General features: G+C 46.1%; 1 protein-coding gene across 4 annotated transcripts in view; it reads right to left on the minus strand.

The window, feature by feature from the left end:
* Positions 1-6743: 6743 nt before the first annotated feature.
* TLL2 (tolloid like 2) overlaps positions 6744-21262 on the minus strand; it is a 100243-nt gene continuing 85724 nt past the window's right edge. For all 4 annotated transcript variants that reach the window (XM_076338595.1, XM_076338596.1, XM_076338597.1 and 1 more), the window contains 9 exons: positions 20908-21103; positions 18297-18422; positions 16371-16531; positions 15420-15600; positions 13952-14077; positions 12959-13086; positions 11940-12153; positions 10644-10894; positions 6744-9416 (listed from right to left, as the gene is read on the minus strand). In XM_076338595.1, the coding sequence (XP_076194710.1) occupies positions 9282-9416; positions 10644-10894; positions 11940-12153; positions 12959-13086; positions 13952-14077; positions 15420-15600; positions 16371-16531; positions 18297-18422; positions 20908-21103 (1518 nt within the window). In that variant the 3' untranslated portion in view covers positions 6744-9281. The remainder of the gene's footprint in view (positions 9417-10643; positions 10895-11939; positions 12154-12958; positions 13087-13951; positions 14078-15419; positions 15601-16370; positions 16532-18296; positions 18423-20907; positions 21104-21262) is intronic.

Here is a 21262-nt window from a genome sequence, read left to right on the forward strand (position 1 = left end):
GGGAGCAGCCTCTGGGTATAGGCCAGAGCTCAAGAGCTGTATGTGCCTCCTCAAAGGCCACAGGTCAGCCAGGTCTCCTCTGGCCCCTGCAGCTAACAGATGCTCTGTTTAGTCAAGAACAACCATGATCAATACTCACATCTACATCCATCTTTCAGTAACTCAGTAGCCAGAAAAATTGCCCTTCCCCGTTCTAAGGCAGGTTGTGGCTAGACTGATTGTCCTCAATGCCTATAATTCAGCAGAAAAATGCAATTGATCCCTGGCTGGGAAGATGCAAAACCAGAAAGGGTCTGTGTGTCAGAACAGAGACTATATTTCACAGTACAGTGAGCGGGAAGGTAGGATTAGAAAGCCCAGATCTTTACATGCCCACAACTCTTTGTGGGAAGAGAGCGGAACTCCATGTCTTTCAGCAAAGAATTAGCAGTGACGCGTATCTTATTTGGGTGGCAGGACATGTAAAGGACCCTCTGGTAACTGCTGTGATGGCTAATGGCCTGCTCCCCTCTTTACCCCCTCTCTCACCAGGAGAGAACAGAAATGAAATCTGAAACGACATTCACATTCCCTTCGGTGAAAAGAGCAGGAAGAAAGTTCAGCTGCATTACAGGCTTAGCAAACTCACCTCTCGCTGGATTTGCTCATTTCTAAATAAACAGGAAAACAGGCACAAATGCAGGAAAGTACTTTAAGCATCTCACCTGTCTTTACTGCTACAATATAATGTCAGCAGCATTAGGACAGCCTGTCAGAAGATCCGCATTCACCCATAAAAGCAGCGATTTCTCTTCCAGAATCCCACCCCCAGCTCCTACAGATAACGTGATGGTGAGTAGTCAGTTGATCTTCATCCTGTGCAGTGTACTTACTGAATTTACAATTGTGTTGTAAAACTGTGAGAAAGACTTTGTTGTCTCCTGCAGAAAAATTAAAAAAAAAAAAAAAAGAAAACCACAACTGAGTATTAGCAATTGGGAGATGCCTCTGGCCAGGTGTGGGAGTGGGGAGGGGTGCTTCTGAAGTGACTGGAAATGATGCAATGGGAATATACTCATTTGAGTTGAACAGGGAAGTCACGCTAGTTACTCCAGAGAAAACAAAAACCATGCCATGCTACTGAAAATGTGATACGAAGTAACATGAACCGGTTTGCCTGAATTGTTTATACCATGCAAGGCCTCTGAGTAGTCACGGACTTATCATTTAATGCATTTACCCTGACAGCTCCCCAGTGAGAAAGGGTAAGGCTGTTTAACCCCACTGTGGCTTGGGAGCTGAAGTACAGTGGCAGCTTGTAAAATAGCAAGGAATTGCACCTGCAGCCTTTGAGCCCCAAACTAATCCATGTGCCTGCTCCTGTTGATTCAAGGACAGCTGAAAATGATAGAAACACATTAACTCCTTCCTGACTAAATTGTTTCCACACATAGAAAGGGAGGCATTCAGAAGAGTCTCCGCTAGATGTGCTGTCTGTCTGCTAGGGTATAGAGACTCTGCCATCTGGGAGGAATGCAGAAAGAGGCTTGGAGACAGTTGAAAGCTGCTCTTAACCTCTCTTGCTGGTGCAGCTCTGCTGCTGGAAGCAATACTGGATCCATTACATGGTGAGCTCTGTGGGCAGCTGGGGCTGCCTGTAGGGATCGGTGCTGGTGACGGTGTTGGGAATGGTACTGCGGAGAGGCAGTACCATACTTCAGAGGGGGGTATCAGGACAAGCAGTGCAGGAGCCGCTCCTCTCCTTAATCCAGGGGCAAGCAGTATGCACATCTGTATGGAACAGCTCTTTTAAGACACTTAGGTTCAGTGTTATACCTGAACGCCAGCCAGCCCCAGAAATATGTAAGAATTAAGTAAACTGGAGTGAAAGAGCAAAGCTGCTGAAGTCCCCCTTGGAACTGAAACTCTGGTGCTTTGGAAGGTGACAGGAAAAGGCTGAAAGAGAGCTTCGCTCTGCACCCACGAAAAGCCAGCAGAGAGGGAGCTGGCAGAAAATTGTCTGTTTTCTGACTGTGGGAAGTTCTGCTGCCATGCACCGAGTAGGGCCTGGCTACTTCAGAACAGGGAGGTCAATGCAGTGAAAGTTTGCCGATAAAAGTCTGGATACTGCAGGTTGTGGAGAAAGAAGGCTCAGAATGCAAGCAAGCTATGAGAGACTTGGCTCAGTCTAAGTCCTGCAGTCTAGGAGCGGGGCACATCACTGGGTGTCGAGGACCATAATCCACAGCAAAGTCAAAGAGGGGGTGAGTTATTGAAATATCCAGAAGTCATTCTCCCATTACAGATTCCAGCCAGAGGCTTGTTTAGAAGTGTGGCCTTTATACACAAGCTGTGGACATTGTACTGGAAGTGTAACCTTTGAACAGCTTAGTTTAGGGGACAACAGATGTTGGGAAATGCCTCTGAGCATGCAGACACAGCTAGCAATCAGCCACCGAGTGAAAAGGATCTCTTTCAAACTCCTTAGAGGTCCAGCTGGGAATGAAATATAGCGGAAACATTTCTCACCCAAATTTTCTACTGTGCCTTCCTTGAACTTCCTCACTGAAACATGTTTGTGAACAGCTGACCTGTTAATGTTTGAGCTTGGATTTTCATATCTGCCTCTTCTCTGAAGCTGTAAATTTATTTTATTTCCTTCTTAGTTAAAGACAGTGCACTTAATGAACTTCATGATTATTTCCAGGACTGTGCATGCAGGTTAAATGAAAGTCTGAATAGAAGGAGCCACATAAAGAGCACATTTACATATGGTCACCTTTCTGTGCTCAAGTTATTTGTGAAACTGTATTTGTGTGTGCAACTGACTTTTTACAAATTTCAGTTGCCAGCTAGGAATAGGTCATAACCTCACTGGTAGCTCTTGATTTGAGTAGAAATGTTTTTCCTAGCTTATTCAATCACAGCTCCAGACCAGGTTTAAATACTTAGTTTCTTAAGGTGGGACACTAGTGGACAGACTGTATGAAGTAAGCCCTTATTTAAAGAAAAAGCCTGGTTCTGCACTTAAATCTCTAACAGGCGACTTGCAGGGCACTGGGCATTTGTGCTCTCCCCTGAGCTGCTTTTACTTACAAAATGGAGGATTCAGGGTATCTTACTAAGACCATTGTATTTGGAAACCGAAGTGTCTAACCTGCTAGCAAGCAAATACAGAAAACTCTAGCAAGACACTGAGAAATAGGCTGTCTCTCTCAATCGTACAATGGTTTAAAGCCATTGTCTCAAGTCACTTGCAAAAATGGATCAGTATGCAAGTTTGTATGCCAGCCATGTCAGGAGAGACAAGGCTGTCCTTTACGTGAAAATTACTATTCACTTCCAATTTATTTAGTTCAAAAAAGAAAGAGGACACTTCTAATCCTCCTGATTAAAACTCCTGACCACTGCTCTGAAATTTCTACATGTAAAGTGAATGTTATTCAATATTGTGATATCTTTCTATGCCTGCACTGCCCCTGCTTTTGCTCATAAGATTGCACTGACTACTCCAGAGTGATGTTTACAGGGCTGTGAGCATCAGTGGCCCTGATGTGAGTCAGGTAGATTTCCCAGCAGCATTAACTACAGCAGCTACCGTCTGCCAAGAGCACATCTTGGGTGAGAGAAAGCCTTATATTGCAGCTGAGGTAAAAATAACTGCTGCAACCTCTCCCTCTCCCTTTTTGCCACTCAATAACTCATAGCAGCCTACAGTCCTGGAACATGATGGAGAGACCACAAGGAGACAGGCCTCTTCCCTAACCAAAATCAGCATCACTGGGCCCCTGTGGCTCTGTACGGAGGGCTTCTCACTGAAGGGAGCAGAGGGGAGATGAACAAATGCAGTTGACACACACATCCAGCAATCGGATGCTCTGGATTTACTTCTCAGATTTACCACAGATGCTTCCACCTCTCAGCATCAACTCTCCAGCATACGGATAATACTCCCTTTCCCTTAGCTGTTCTCGCACTTGTTCAAACTGTGCTTGTTCATGGGCAGGGACCATCTCCTCTTCTGGAGCCTATACACCTCCAGGGGTAACACCTGGCCAGCTCTTGGATGGAGCTGGGACAGGCTACGTGCCATTCACTGGGTAGTGCTGTGGAAGAGACAGACAAAGGGAGATCCCAAGGGGATCAATATGGGGAAGTGAAAGAAGGTCAACAGAGGTTAGAAAGACCAAAGCCACTAATCTATTTCTGTCTGTATGCCGTTAACAAGTAACTTTGTGCTGCACTCCCCTAGCTCTGCTGTCAATCCAAGATGCTTTGAGAACATGTTTTCAGTGAATGCTCATGGAATTAATTCATTATTAAATTGCAGAGGAGAATGTTGCTTTAACCTCAGAGCCAGCTAGCTGCTGGGAGGAAGGAGGTTTCACTCCCAGCCACTCTCACCTGGCCATTTCTAAATAGACAGTGTGCATTTCAGCAGGTCCCATCTCCCAGGACAGGAAATCTCCTCAAGAAGGGTCCACTGCATGATCCGGGGCACAAGCCTCCTCTTTGCTCCAACCACCCTAAGACCAGGCGATACCTCTAGGACAGAAAAGCTGGGGTAGACGCTAAAACCCAAGCAGGTGTCTGAAACCACTGGCTGCACCATAAGGAAATGCAGAACTAACGAAGGGGCCAGCTTGATTGATCTGGTCAGGGCAGAGAACGGGAGGGTTAAACACTCCCGGCAAACTTTTGATCCAACAGCTAAGTGGTCCCGTGGCCTCTCGTCTCCTGTACTCTGACCTCCCCTGGCTACTTCCATCCAAACAAGACTCAATGGACTCGACAGGATGACTCTCACTCACCATTTTGCTCTTCTTCCTGAGAAATCCCTGCATACATTAACAGCAGACCGCCCGACGCCAGGGTTAGTGCTCCTTTTAGGATGAGTTTCTCTTCCTGCTAAAAACTGAACTGCGGACCTGCAAAGAGGAAGAGACAATGGCATTTCCCTCAGGCTGACTCAGACAACCTGGCTGGGTCCCAGCACACCTGATAGAGCCAGGTCCCTGCCAGGGGCAGGGTCTGGCACGCACCTGGCAAGCTAGGCTTCAGGGTGTCAGGGACTCTGCCTCTTCTCTGCCAGCCCCACGGCAAATAAAACTGCTCCTGGCTCCGAGGGTGTGTTTAATATGTACCACAGATCAGCCTGAGGGGAATCCTGCTTTTGCTTTCTAAGGCTCACACCTCTTCTGCCAGACCACGTTTGCTGGAAACACCAGGACAAAGCAGAGTATTTCTGCTGGCTTGATGCTGACACCAACGAGCCTGACTGGTCTGAGGCATTGTTCTGTGTCTGAAGTGCGCTGTACCACTGGGTACTCGTGTTTTTAAAAGATGAAGAATCTCCTGGCAGACAATGGATATTCCCTTCAGCATCTTGCACATGGTGACTAGATGATCCTTGGCATTTTCTGGAAAATTAAGCCCTGTTTTGAGAAATAAGCAGAGAAAATGAGGACTGGCCATGTCACACAGCACTGGTGGCAGGCAATCAGTGTGGAAAGAGATGTTAAGGGAACATGCTAGTTGAACAGCAGGGAAGATACAAGCCTGCAGAAGATCTTTACACATACAACAGATAGATCGTGCACTCAGTAAGAACCTATCTTGCTGCAATTGCAAATGTCTCTGTGTTTCTCTAACAGCTGTGACTACAGTTCATATTCCACCTTTTATTTTACCTCCTATTTCTCACTGGCTTCACTTGGGCTGCATCATTTTGGACTGTAACTCTGTTTGACTGAAGGCTTCCTGGCCCTTCTAAAATGGGAAATGATGTCCACCTGGTGACTTGACTGTCAGCCTCCAGGCTCATACTGTGCCATGATACTCTGGTGCAGGAGGCTGCATGGAGATGCTTATTCCTTACTCTGTTGCTGCTTTGCCTTTGGGATTAACTGGGAGGAAATTCAGTCACCACAAAGGTTTGAGTGGCTGTGACACACACCACAGGAAATGTTCTGGGTAGTGGGACATGCAGGAACTGGTTATGTGTTGAGCAAAGAACACAGACATGATCCTTAGCAAGCAGGGTAGACATCAAACAGAGGACAGAGAGGAAGAAAAGCATTTTAGGTGCTGCCTAGCTACTGAACGTTTTGCTGCCACAGTGACAGTGTGGACCACAACTTTGCAGTAAGGAACGTCTGCCTCACGCTCATCCTGCTGCCCTTTGCACAGGAGTTTCATGTCCCAGGGTCTTTGGGACCTGCTGCCGAAGGCCACACCCTGTAGTGTAGTAAATGAGCCTCCTCTTTTTGAAGTCTACTTATGGACTAATTCCCAGATCCCTAGTGGTTATTGCTGCAGATCTGCATCTCAGCCCACTAAAGCATAAGTGTAGAACATGAAGCACAATGATGTAGCCCTTTGGCTGACCAACTTGTTCCTCTGCCCCACTTCCTAAATGCTCTCTTGATTGCAAAAGCCAAGACAAAGCAAAAGGCTCAGGGGAAAGTCGCTTCCTGCAGAGAGTAAATCCCACCCGGTATTAGCAGTAGACACAAACAACAGTTGGCAGAACAAGGAATGTATTAAGAAATTTCCTTCCCTTGAGGAAGTGGTAAATGCATGCATACAACAGAACATGCAACTGAATCCACAGTCTTTAATGAATGCAGAGACTTGCTCTGGGCACAGGTACATTTGTGATTGCCCCCACACCCCCCTCTCTCCTCCCCCTCTTAAAAAATTATTTTAGTTAGTGAAATGTAAAACCACACAAAGACCAGAATATGGATACACACCTTAGAGGGTCTGACATTTTGTTCTTTTTTCTTAAGAAACTTTCACACATTTAGAATTATTGACTGTTGAGCCCAGTCAGTACAGCAGAAAAATTCTACATAGATCATTGGTTGAAATGCACAGTACAACAGTTGTGAGCACACTGTCACAAGAGACATCTGCATGAATGCTAACAAGTGTAGTAGGTCCATCAAACCACATTGCAAGCATCTGCAACGAACCAGTCTGGGGAAGATGGGAAATTACCAGAACATAGAACAGAGATGTTAAAGTACATGGGAAGCTGCTACAGTTACTTCTCTCCAGAGTCATTGCTCCTGTTAGAAAGCTAGGAAACAGGAACCGCTGCTTGCCACCTGAAACTTTCCTTCTGTTTCACAGGGATTGATGTCACGCTTTTATTGCCAGACCTGAGTCGCTGCGATTTTGCTTGAACAGGGGCAAGGAAGAGAAGGACAAACGCAGACGCCATCTAGCAGAGCTCACTTCCCCAGACCTGCATGGTCAAACAGCTTGAGATCAGAGGTCTTGCCTGTAAAAAGGCCACAAAATTTGAAAAGAGGAACAAAACAGAGCTAAAAAACCAACCACGGAAATAACGTGGTTTTATACAGCCTGCAATAAAGCTATAGTCAATGGTACAGTATTGTTCACGTGACACTTATTAAGGCTTTGACTACTGGTCGTCTACATGCACATTTTATATACATATAATCTTTTATGTGTGTGTATAAATTATTTTTTTTTCTTGTTCTAAGCAAGAAAATATTTTCATGCATTTGCTTCTCCTAGTATTCACAATACTTGGACCATATTCTGTTCAAGGACTTCTGAAGAGGGCTGGGTCTATTTATTATCCATCTGGAAATGCCCTCATCTCCAGGAATGTCATTTGTGCCTGACAGCGGTGCTGGCCCCACACTTCTCCACAGTCATACATCAGAGAGGAGGTGTCACCCCGGAGCCTGACAGTATATTGGTTATGTAAACATAGTAATCCTTGGATTATAAATACTTTATTAAAGCTAACATACCTCAGCTTTTAGCTCATAATTGCCCATGAGTGCCTTAATGAAATATCATTCAGAAAAAAGTTTTCTTTTTTCCTTCTCTTTTTTTTCTTCCCATATCAACAGCTCAATTACAGAGGTTCCCCCAAAAGCAGAGTTTTCCCTACTTTTTCCCCAAAGAAGTGCCAAACTACCTGTTAATTCTGCAAGCCCATGGCTTGGTAGCTTCCATGTACATAAATAACTGCAACACAGAGCATGTCTGAGCCTTATAGCTCAAAGTGCTTAAGTCACCATCTCGCTTGCACCCCTGAAGCTAAGAGACTGGGCCATGGGCCAGCAAGGAACAGGGAGGAAGCAGAAACCAGCAGAGCTTTTCCGTTCCTAGTCCCGTGCCTGGAGCTTGCACATGTTTGACAGGTTCCCAGGGCTCACCAGAGCTGACCTGTAGCATGGCCTGTGCCCCTCTGCCTCAGGGACACCCTGACTATCTCTGGCCCAGCATTTCCTTCGGTGAGACGCTCTGGCTAGCTGATGCTGCGGAGCACTCCTAGGTTGCGGTGGGGAGTCCTGGGGAGAGCAGCTCAGCTGCGAAAAGGAAGGGCTCACAGGGAAGCGGTACTAAGGAAAGGAAGCAGCGTAAAGAAGGCTGAGAAAGCAAACATGGGTGGAGTGAGGAGGAGAGATTCCTTATTTAAGGCCTGGACTGCTGCCACAGGCCCCTGAGCTGCCTTGCCTGGTGGTGTAACTGGAGCACACTGTCAGCACTCCAGCTGCTAAGCTTTGCCACCTTCATGCCTTGCACCTCACCACAGCACTTCCCGTCAGCCACCACCTTTCCCTTGGCCACCGCATCAAAGTACTTCCATTCAACGTATACCATGACAATTACTGCAAATCAGGCACTGGGCCCTTCTTGTTCACCGTGATCCAAGTAGCTAGCAGCCCTAAAGAGACTGCCCCTGTGCCCCTGCCTAGTTCTCAACCCACAATAACTGAGACAATAAATAGATGGGACAGAAGGAGTGATGGAGTTCTAGCCATCTGGTTGTTCACTTATTGCACAGAGTATTTTGGGTTGGTAGGGGAGAGTGTGCAGCTCCCAAAGTCCTTTGAGAAAACCCTACTGGGTGACTGTCCACATCACCTGCTCCAGAAAATGTGTTCAGACGGCTCATGTGTACAGGATGCTTAGGAAATGCCACCTAGAAACAGGATACGCAAGAGACAAAGGCTTTTCTCAATTCAAGCTCAGTCTTCACTCAGCCCCATGGCAAGCTGTGCAAAATACAATGTTTGTGCCCTGGCAGGTATGATTAGAAGACAATTTTTGGTCCTGGGTATGTTAACAAGACAGGGTCATGCTAATAATTGCAGAGGCAAACCTTTGAGACTGGATTTAGTTTTAGTTACAGAAAATACTGTACACTGCTTTTGGCCAGGTGCACAGAAGCTTTAAAAAAAAAAAAAAAAGGCAAAGATCACGGTTAAATGTCTCAATCTTCAGATGGGGAATGTCTGTGAGGAGCAGTCAAACTACTTTCTCATGTGCAATGCATCCTGAAATTTGGTACTTATGTATCGGGCGTGAAAGCCTTTCTTATTGATGGTGTCGTCTGTATGGAATCGAATCATGATGGAATCTCCTGCAGAGTAGATTTCTTCCAGAGGCTGCAGAAAAGGAAAGAAGACAGCACAGAGTGGTCAAGTCTGCAGGCTAAATAACTGTCTGCACTATGATGCTAGAGTTTAAGCTCACGGTGAAGACAGACTGGCCAGTAAACATGAAGACTGAGCGCTCAGTACCTCCTGCCCTGCCCTGACTTCCTGAGCATATTCCCTCGCTCTTTGCAGGCTTGCCTTTTATGTTTGAAGGCTGATGCCAGTCCACTCTACAATCCCAGTCCTTCCAGTTGTTTTTTCACAGGACTCCCTGGCTATTCTTGTTCCAATCTTCTGAGTTTGCTCTGATTTGTCCTTATCTTTTCAGGAAATGACACAATCCAAATTGGACCCTGTTTGGCAGCTGAGGCTCTCCCAGGTTCATTAGCAGCAAAATAACTTAGCCACTTATCTTATATGGTAAGTCTGGTTATCTCCCCCACTGTTGTGACCTGCTACAACCTCCCTGTGCTTCTCTGCAGGACCAACAATTTCCCAGCCATTCTCCATTTGTCAGTGTGCAGGTAGGTAGATTACTACTACCCTGCTGCCCCAAACTTCTTCACACCAGGCTGCTATGCCTTTGTTTATTTTCCAGACCGTTTCCCCAGTTTGCGAGGAGGACTGCTCCCACACACCTGCTCCCTGGTTGCCTCTCTTTAAATTCAATAAGAACCTTCTCCATTTCATTGCTGAAGTCCTAGAGCAATCAAACATAGTCCCTCTGATTTTAAATACCACACACCATTGCTCATGCTAACAGTCACTCCTGTTAATGGGGACACAGATAACTGTTTAGGAGACAGCACGCCACCCTGGCGTCAACAAGCAGCTCTGCAAGTCCCTCCACCCTTCGCCCTTGCCACAGCATGGCCACAATGTGACTTAGCTTCAGGCAGGAAGCGACTGACGGTGAAGCTGGCCTTCGGAAGCCGTTTCCCACATTTACACAACACTTTTGCAGCAGGGCTGGGGCACAGCAGCGCGGCAGTCCCGTGCTGCTGCACATGGCCCTGGGCTAACAAGGAAAAGTCAGTTGGCAAGGTTTTCAGACCAACTCTGTGCATCAGATAAGATGGCTGTGATCTCTAGCGACAGGAGAAGCAGCAAAACCCAGACACACAAGGCATTCTCGTCACCAGTTTGTGAGAGCTGTCCCTGTCCAAAAAGGGTACGAGAGTACCCTTCCTTGCCACCTCCAGTTCTGCCTATGAAATCCCCACCACCACAGCTTACCCCTGAGCCACAGAAGCGTCCCAGGCGGGGTGCAGTGCTGTCGTAACCATCATAAATCTCCATGTAGTCGTACCCACAGTCGGCCTCCTCCTCGATCTCAAACGTCTGGAATATCAGCTCCACCCCATAGCCATCCTCAGCTACAATCACCCATTCACAGTTGGTTTGACCTGGGTAGTTGTTGTCCCCAAACTGAGCATGGGAATATAGCTCCTTAGTTCGTACTTCAGCCTTTAAGAGCCCGCCACACTCTGGAGGAAGAAAAGGGCACAAAACAGTCTCTCAAAGGCCTTACCTCACAACAAAGACTCACCATCCCACTTTTGGGCCAGCCGTGAGGAGAGAAGACTTCCAGCTTGAAGTGCATGTACAACAGGGAAGGTAATTAACCACTGCATCAAACTACCATAAACCAGTGAATTCTCCAGTCATCTATGAATCCAGTGACCCGCATAGTGTAGAGAAGCTTGGTTCTTTTGGTACAGAACATGCATGGAAAAAGGCGACCAGTTAAAACTGGCAGGATGGGGTTCCTGCCACATTATACTCTGGAAAAATGTATTATTTTAGAAAGCAATCGCTTAAAGGAAGACTTAACATGTTCTTTACACTTGTCCTGTAGCTGAAATTCTGACCCCAAGTATTTTGCCAGCAGGAAGCTGAAGCACATTAAAAAACTGGAGACCAAAACAATCCTTTTCTACTCACACAATGTGCAAAAGTAGCCCTGTGTGTGCAAAACGCGTGTGCTTTGGTGCAGAGTTTCCTCTTCACCAGTCTCTCACGCACTGCCACTCAAAGCACGTTTCACCCGTTTACAGTGGCAGGGATTTCAAAAAAGTGAACCTTGGTACAACACGCTCACCTCTGGGCTGCCACAGATAAGAAGATCAAGCTGTGTCTGTCCACAGCACGTCTCTGCTTCCACCATAATCAATCTAATACGGGCCTGTGCCGTGTGTGGGCCAATACACAGGCTAAGTTGCATCACCTCCTTTTCTGAGGGTTGATGAGGAACAGAAGGGGTTGCTGCTCAACCAAACGCCTCCAATTTAAACAAAAGAACATGAGCAGGAATGTCTGACATCAAGAGACCTCTGAGCTGATAAGGAAGCTGGCATTTATGGTATGGTGCCAACAATGGTCTGGGCATTGGTTAGCGCAATATACAACCACTCAAAATTCAGGCTAAGCTTATTTGGGAGAAAAGTGTGTCTGGTTTTGCCTGGTGAAAAAAATGCAGTGAGACTTGATGACATCTTATCGCACTGGGGTATTGGCAGGCAACCAGTTTACCTGTGCTGTGCTTTGCCTGGAAACCTTTTCTTTGCACAGAAGCATCAGAGTAAAACCTGAGGAACATCTTGTTGGTAGAAGCCACTACAGGGTCTGGTTTCTTGCTGCCACAGAAGCGGCCAAGGATGGGTGACTTGCTGTTGGGCCCATCATACATTTCTAAGTGGTCATAGGCACATTCTTGGTGCTGTTCAATCTCAAACTCATTGAAGGTCTACAGCAAGAATAAGGAGAATTAAGACAGACATTTGTAAATCTGAGTATGCAATTTAGCAGAGGATGAAATGCCAAGTGAGAAACAGGTCAAATGGTATGTCTGTCCCACTCTTCCCACAAACTAAAACAGAACAGTGTGCTTTCAAACAAGAGTGATCTCAGGGTAGTAAAGCTCAGAAGTTCATATGAACGTGCTGTGTAGCCTTAGCTTTACTGCCTCACATGGGTGCATGACAACAGTTTTCAAATGCAAGCCTTATATGCTCTTATTTTTCCTGCCGGGAACCCTGCCTAGCACACTGAATGGGCAGTTCTTCAATATTACTTCCACTGAGCACAGGGATCCAGGCATTATTTCCCCCAGTGCATGGGCCATCTGCACAGCTTTGGGCATGTCCTGCCATATGCATCAGGCCATGCTGTAAAATGGGCCTGACGCTTCTCCCTCAGAGGGACTGGCCCTGCCACCACCTTATGCAGATATGGTCCCAACAGAGTGGCTCACAAGGAGGGGTAGGGGTGGAAGGGCATGTTATACCTTCTGTTAACAGAGAGAGCAATGCTCCACAGTTGTCATCTGCTGGAGTCTCCTCCAAGCTGCCTCACCCCTGCCTTATGTCCCTCTGAGACCTTCTGCCCTTTTGCAGGCCAGGGGCAGCCTCCCGGGGTGCCCTCCTCCGAGCACCCCACGCAGGACCTGTGGGGATCAACCTCCCACTCACACAGTGGCGGGGGGAAGTCACTTCAGCTCCTCACAATCCGGCCCGCTTCTCCCCTCGCACTCCCGCTCACTGGTTACTCACTACTTTCACTCGGTGGCCAGGCGTTGCAGAGATGTCCCAGGTGCACTCTTTCCGGCTGGGGTACTTGTCAGGCCAGTTTGGACTGCTCATCATTCCCTCCGCACCGCTCAGCTTGTGCTCGCAACCAGCTTGAGAGAGTGAGATCATAAGATGGAGGCACTGAGGCAGGTCTCATGGGAACCATGTAATGTCCCATATGCTCCTCTCTGCCCATCGAGCCCCTCAACAGGGCAGAAACAGGGAAGGCTTCAGTCACTGAACAGTATGTTTTAGGATTACTGCATAGTTCTGGTGGGTTTGTCCTCAGAAAGGCCTATACTTTTTTGAGCTAACTTGGCAGCTGGTGAAATGGACCATCTTATTTCCCTGGGCCTCATTAACCTCATTCACCTTCTCACTCCCAAACATATTCTTCTGTTCCTCTGTCTTGTCTGCCCTGCTCCCCGTGACATGGTCTCCAACCCTCCACCGTGTTGACACTGATGCTATCTCAGCCTTGAGTCGTTTGTTTTACTGACTTGGAAAGCTGAATCAGCTCACGGAGAGATCAGACAAGGACCAGAGACGATACACAGAAAGGCCATGGCAGCACACAGCAGGGGTGAGGGTAAAGGAAGAGCTGTATTTTTGGCAGCAGCAAATGGTTAGATCAGCTCAGCCTTTCTCTTCTGACTCAACCCAATAATTAAATGAAGCAGCAGCGACTAGTCTAATGGTCATGTCCCACAACTGCTCCTTTCGCTAGCCCAGCTTCTTGTCCCCACCCTGTCCATCCCCACAGCCACAAGGAGGGCCAGACTGGGGAAAGATCCAGCTGAAAACAAGCCCTCTTCTTCCTTTTCCTAGGTAGTTTTTCAGCTAGCTGAGGCTTTTTCAGTGCCCCAGCCTGGTACGCTGTACAAACACCCTTCCAACACTGGGCAGGAGGCACCCTGGCTCAAACCGCGTTTGAGGCATCTTGTCTTTCCTGAGGGCAGGGAGTGGGGACCTTACCTTCTTTACAATCGTGGCCATTTTCATGCAGCACGAAGCCATTTCTGCATTGGCATACGTAGCTCCCAAAGGTGTTGATACATTCGTGCTGGCAACCACCATTGTCTTTGGAGCATTCGTCCTTGTCTGGGCAGGATCAAACCGACAAACACTGAGTTGCCATTGAGTAACAGACCACCGCAGTTGTCAGCTGGGAGACCCCTACCCAGACGGGCAGACACCAGTGCAAACCTCCAACCTCTGCTGCTGGATTAGTCCAGTCAGCTTTTTAGCCTAGATACAATTCTCTTCAATTGTCTTTCATTCCATAAAATGCATCACAAGTGTGTTTTATTATATAATGTAGGTTTTGAATGATTAAAGACTCCTATCTAAAAGAAACATATAGGAATGTCTCATTCTTTTAGAATATGGTCCAGGAAAAGTATCACACAAATTCACTAGCCTAGGCAAAAAAACCCACTGGCCAATCTTTATAATATTTTCAAGTTCCTACACACTCTGATGAGCCTCCATCTTTAAATAGCTCTGTCTGAGAGCACAAGCAGACAGATGGAGAAGAGGATCTAAGGTAAGAGCTGCTCTCTGAAGCTGAAATATGCCCCAGTGGATATTCACTCCTGTATATTCAGGACTATGTATTCATGAATCTCACTGAGCATAGGATCTGCTCCCGTATTCCAGTCCAATTTAATTTATGAGCAGTTTATCTCCACTTTTTCTTGGGCCAATGCTCTCCCTGGACCTCATTAACCTCATCTGTCTCCTCATTCCTAAAAGTATTTCTAGATAAAACATACTCCACTTCACCCTTACTCTTGTTAGATTTAACAAGCCAAACCCCTAGCCCCGATTCTACTCTGCAACTGTCTTAATTCAAGGTCATTTTGCCTGATCATCCTCCATCAAAAATAATAATACTCCTCAATCTCTGCTGAAAACACAGAATGGAACTGAATTTCCACTTCCATTCAACGTACAGTTAACCTCTGGAACTGCCTGCTAACAAGGTGCATCACTGACACCAACAGCTACAAAGGATTCAGAACAGAGGATTAGAAACTTCCACTAGCATGCACTGCTTTGATGGGAAGGATTGCTATAGAAAATTTCCAGAAGTCTTCTGTAACTCTCCTAGTTTCAGAGGAAAAAAGCTATTCTCTAATGATGCCGCCAGGGACAGGAATAACTTCTAGGATCAGGTTCCCCATTGCTTGCCGCTGTGGAAGGACTGGAGGCACTGATGAAATCCGTGCATCTTGCTGACACCACACTATGACACTGGACCATACGCTGCACTGAGAAACCAAGATGAAAGGTGACACAGCACAGAGCAACCATGCTTTTTAGATGTAACTAACCATGTCAGGATCTGCCTGATTTCACAGGAGGTTGAAGGAAATGCACCAAAACCAAGAGGTTCAGTCAGAGGAGACGGCTAACCGAGTGAAAGAATACAGCCACGTACCAGAGAAGTAGTGAACTTTAAAGCCTTTCTTGGAGACCGTGTTGTCCGATTTGAACTCCAGTCTCATGTTGTTGCCATACGATGTGATTACTTCAGGCTTCTCTGAGCCACAGAATTTACCATGCAGCTTGGAGTCAGAAGCCAACCCACTACGAACCTCAACATAGTCATATTTACAGACCTGCCAAGAGACAAGGAGATTTCTCAGCTCCGTGGACTTGGAACAGAGCATTTCAGAGGAAGGGGACAGAGGCTTGACTGAGAGGGAACGGAAACAGCCTTATACTCAAATACACTCCTAACTTCCCCAAATTCTCCTCTGTCAGTGTTCTCACCCCCTTCCCTTGCTGCCCTAGTCTTAAAGCATGCGTGTGTTTATCAGAATAGCAAAGGTTCCATTTAAATTTAGCTAAAATAATTACTCCCACCTTATCCAAGAGCCTGGCAGTGTTGAATGAACTTCAGCAGCCTGCTGAATTAAGGAAGAGCCACTGCCCCCATTTACGGTGGGAAAAGTGAGACCTGAATGCTTTGTTCAAATTCCACCCTGTCCTTGGCAGGGCAGAGAACAGACTCTTACTGGTTATTTTGTTTATCTTTGAAGAACTCTACTTCATTGTTCATTTCCAATTATTTTCCTACAAAGGCAGCTCTGGGGAAGGGGGCGATGGGACACCTATTAGGGATGGAAAACACCTACAATTATGCAAAACTGGTAGAGAAAAGAAGCCCATTTATAACAGAACAGCTTTAATCCTTCCACTCCATAGAGAAAGCAGATCCAGACTTCAAGGAGAACAATCACTGTTATTGGCTTATTGTATCAAGAGTGGGGAAACAACCAGAAGCTCCACCAGTAAGACAGTCTCCTCTTCCTTGTACCCCAAGGATTTATCCAGTTCTGAGTTAGCCAATAGTCACACCTCTGAGATGCAGGGACTGGTTACGTACATCATTGCCTTCCAGCTCAAACACTTCGAACTGCAGAGAGATCCGGTACTGGGCTGGAGCTACCACCTGCCAGACGCAGTTTTTGTTAGTAGGATATTCCTTGGGCCATCCAGGGCTAGTAATGGTCCCATTGAGCTTGGTGATGAAGCCCCCACAGGCAGCTGGAGAGGCAATAAATGAACACAAGTTTTACTTGGTTCTGTTCAGACACACAGATTGGGCCACACTGTTAGCTAGGAAATGAATGAGATCCTGGTTGGTGGCACATTTCAAATCCCGGCCTCCAGAACAGGTTTAAAATGCTGGGAGCTGCGAAGAAGACAGAAACCTCACCTGCTATAAATCACCAGTGAAACACACACAGCCAGGCTATGGCCCGGAGAGCCACTTAAACCGTGTAAGATTGATCTCCTTTTTACCCTATAGCCTTGGGCTTACTGTGGATCAGTTGACTTGACATGCACAATAAAGGCCAGCTTGGTAAATTCACCCACACTCAGTCCTACAAACCTTATTATTTCAAGTTTATCAGTAATGGAATAATTAGAAGATAATGGAATCCTAGGGAAGACACCCCTGTCTTCAGCCAACTCTTCAGTGGCTTATTATATGTAGACTGCATCTTCTCTAGGGAAAATTGAAGACAAAGCCAAAGACTTAGCTTTATTATCCCATTTTCTTTAAAAATTTAGGACATCTCATCTTCATCCTCTTGTAGGAGGGCATGGTTTTTACCTCAAAGGAATCAACCTCAGTTTGCTCTTTTGCTGCAAAATTCTATTTGCAATGAAGCATTTTTTTCTTGCTGTTTCTTGGGAGTAATGAAATACGGCCACATCTTCAAAACCCACAGGGATAAAAGCTTCCTGCATCTTGTTCCCAGCATCATTTTGCATTAAGAGAACTAACCCAAGGGAGCAGCTTCAATACAAAAAGTGTAGCAAGCAAGTGTGTCTGGAGAAACAAAAGGAGTTTACTCTGATGTGCACCACTACAATTTTGAAGACTATCCTGCCTGTATTGCCCACAAATGAAGTTTAAAACAGGAGGTTAAGAGTGAAGTTCAAAAAACGCTTGCCAAGTTATACCAACTGGCTTGCTCAAAATGGCAAGAAATTATTTTAAAAAATAAAGTAAAGCTTCCAAAAGTGTTCTGCATGCACCTAACTCTGCCCTCACCAAGTCAACAGCAGCCTTCCCCAAACAGTTTGACAAAAGCAGAAGTCAGGGCAAACCGGGTGACTTTGAGAGTACTACACCCAGCGTGTGGAGCTCCCTACACATCTCAGCTGAAAGGCAGAGCTACGAGACAAGAACAGCGGGTGGATTCTCACCACACCAACAGATTGTTGGTGGGAGCAAACACTTGTTGAAAGAGATTAACTGTATAAATAGAAAGCTGAAAGAAACAGTTTCTATCAAAGACATGGGATTCCACCACCACCCCCACCCCCCGGGTAACAGAAGAAGGGAATTGACTCCTCAGTAGGGAAAATGTCTGTTTTGCATGCATGTTTTGATATTTTATTCTACAAAAGAAATTTCTTTAAAAAAATTTCTAAAAAGCCTTAGATTGAAATACTTTTGGGTCACTCAACAGTTCGGTTGTAATGCCTGCCCTCCCTTATGCTGCACCATGGGAGATCTGGTCTGAACAGGGATCTCTGGCCATGAAGAACAACTAGTTTTAGAGACATTTAGCAGTAGAGAATCAGCGTATTTTCAGTTTTTCAACCAAAACTTGTTTTTCAATGAAAGATGTTGATAAAAAGAAATTTTTCAGGTGGGGTAAGATAAACAAAGAGGATGTAGAGGCAGGGAGAATCTTGAACTTGAAATTGAACAATCAATCAAAGATTGTTCAATTTCATTATTAGCTGTAGTACCCATCCTATAGACAGATGCCTCAATCTGTAGGTTACTCACCTTCACAGCTCTTTTTATCAGCTGTCAACTCATAGCCAGGCTCGCAGGTGCATTTGTAACTGCCCAGTGTGTTCTCACAGTGCTGCTCACACCCACCATTGTCTGGCAGAGAACATTCATCCATCTCTGTCAGGAGAAAACCAGAACAAGTCACACTTTCCTGACCACCCAAACCCCATCATATTCCTCATGCAACACTTCTGGACAGAAGGACCAGAGCACTAGCTGACGAGCCGAGCCCAAGGAGCAGACACTGCAGCAAACCTCACAAGTGTTAAAGCACTCCTACCACCAAAACTATAAAGGACTACAATTACTGTTAATAGTCAAGAGTGCTTCTTCTAGACAGGAGCAGAAAAACATGGTCTCCTGTAAAGACTTCACTGCATTTTGTTCTCATTTGCCCGTTTTTTTGTTTTGTTTTGTTTTTTAAATTCCTCATGCTCTCGAGTGACTTGAGCTACCAGGAACCAGCCCATTATGGTGCCCACAGTAATGGAGCTGCAGGAGGCCTTACCCCACTGAACGGGGAGCAGCAAAGGAGCTGGGAGGACATGCAAGTAGTTCTTCCTTTTCATAGATGCATGAAGTCTTGCTACCCTAGACTTTGAAGTCAGGTTCTTCCAATCACATCTCAACAACCTGAACTGACATTTTAATACACAGATAGCCAGATGTACTGGCTTCCCACCCTGACCCCTGATTCCATGTGCATCCCTTAATAGATGGTTTTATTAACATGGTTGTGATGGGCTGGCCTCAACTAGCAGCCAAACTCCCACCCAGCTGCTTGCTCACTCCCTGGCCCCCCACTCCGGTGGAATGGGGGAGAAAATAGGAAGAACAGGAGCAAGAAAGCTCCTGGGTTGAGATGGGGAAATTACCCACCAATTACTGTTGTGGGCAAAACAGACTCAACTTTGGGGCATTTAACTTTATTTATTGCCAATTAATATAAATATTTGAGTACTGATTCGGGTATTGGGAAACAAAAACTGAAAAAAGAAAGAAACAAATGTTAAAACCCTTAGGGAAAACACCTTTCCGCCCCCCTTTCCCAGGCTCAACTTCACTCCAGACTCCTCTCCCCCTGCCTTGTATCACCATAGCTTACACTCAGTCCCTTCAGCAAAGCCATGAGCATGCACGGGGGGGATGTGGAGCTACAGTCAGCAGCTACACGTGACTCTGCCGCTCCTTCCTTCTCATAGTTTCCCCCTGTTCCAGTATGGGTCCTCCACAGGCTGCAGGGAATATCTGCTCTGCCAGGAAGCACCTCCACCTTCTCCTCCTCTGACCTTGGCGTTACCTCTGCTGTTTCGCACTTTTTGTTCTCTCCTCCTCTCTCTCCCCGTCATTTTTGACCTTTCTTAAACATGTCTTCACAGAGGCGCCACCAGCTCAGCTGATGGGCTCAGCTGTGTCCTGCGGTGGGTCCACTGCGGAGCCAGCTTGAACCATCTGTCTGGCATGGGGCAGCCCCTGCAGCCTCCCACTGCCAACACCTTGACACCTACATCCAATATAATGCTCCAGTAACAGTTACTGCTACGTAGATCAAATAGGAACAGTCTTGACTAGATCATCATTGTAGGTCCCCTCCAACTGAAATATTCTATTCTATTGATAACGCTGTCTTCCTGCAAAGCCTTCCCACAGTCAGGAACCCCCCACTGCAACAGCTCCAGTCCAAACAGATTTTATTTTCTAGTTTCCGTTTGTGGATTCACTATGAAGAAAGTAGAGTATTTCTTTGCTGCTCCATGCTTGGGTACAGTTTCAATAACTTCTAAGCCAGCTGTTAAATCACTTGCTTGAGAGAAAGTTTTAATTCACAGAGTAAATTTGAAAGATCCAAATGGACCATGACACCCTTTATGCAAGACAAAAGTTAAAGTAGAAATAAATAAAGGACTTAAGCAATCCAAATATTGGCATTGCAGCTATTATTTCTGTACAACTGTCACTGAACCTAAGAGAAACATGACTATCTACCTCACAGCAGCTCTGCAGCTATTTTCCCAAGTGGTTAGATATTTGGTTCTTGCCTCTATCAAGTCACCAGGATGTGGGCAAAGGACCGTGGCTTCGGTTCAGCTCTTAAGAAGAAATTCAGTCTTCATTCGCATCCTCCTGAAGAGGATGTCAGTTTAGGAACACATTTGTCTCCTAAAGCACTCTGAAATTTTCCCTGGGATTCTACTTGCAATCAAATTTACTCTCTCTCCAGAAGTTTCTTTTGGAATAGAACTTAGGCAGAGAGTTGTTTTTAACACTTTGTACAGTACTAGTACCTTCTTTGAAAATGTCAATGTCCCCTGGCACGGATAAATGGAGGTCACACTCTGTCCAGCTGGGCCACACGAGGCGTTAGTGCCTGTGCTGGTACTGACCCAGTAGGCTTCCTTTCTGTCTTCATCAGAGAGGCTGTGTTCATGCCTCAGCATCAAACCCCTCTACGCTCTCAAAGCAATTTGTATATAAAATTAATATTGTCTAACCAGCTCTTAACTACAAGCAGATACAATGGTAACTGATCACTTTGGGACGGCAGTAAGTTAAGGGATGAATGGTCCGCAGCTTTGACCTTGAGAGGTACTAGATCACATACCTTTAAAGAAATTTGCCGCAAAGCCTGCTTTATTGATGGTTGCATCAGATGCAAACTTCATCCATACTTTATTTGAGCTGGATTTGATATCTTCTGGCTTCTCATAGCCACAGAAGTGACCGATCAGTGGGCTGTATTCAGTGAGGCCATCTCGGATCTCCAGGTAGTCATAAGAACATGCATCGTGCCATTCAATCTGCAGTGGGAAAAGGGTGTGCCTGTAGCTCACTAGTATGAGTGCTCTGAGTCAGGCTAGCTAACCAGTTAGACTTTGGCCAGAGATCAGCTTCCAAAGGAGCATCCCAAACAACTGGTCACAACGAGGTGCTTGCCTCATGGCTGCCACTGAACTCTC

This window comes from Aptenodytes patagonicus, chromosome 5 (assembly GCF_965638725.1).
Source record: "Aptenodytes patagonicus chromosome 5, bAptPat1.pri.cur, whole genome shotgun sequence".
Lineage (NCBI taxonomy): Eukaryota > Metazoa > Chordata > Aves > Sphenisciformes > Spheniscidae > Aptenodytes > Aptenodytes patagonicus.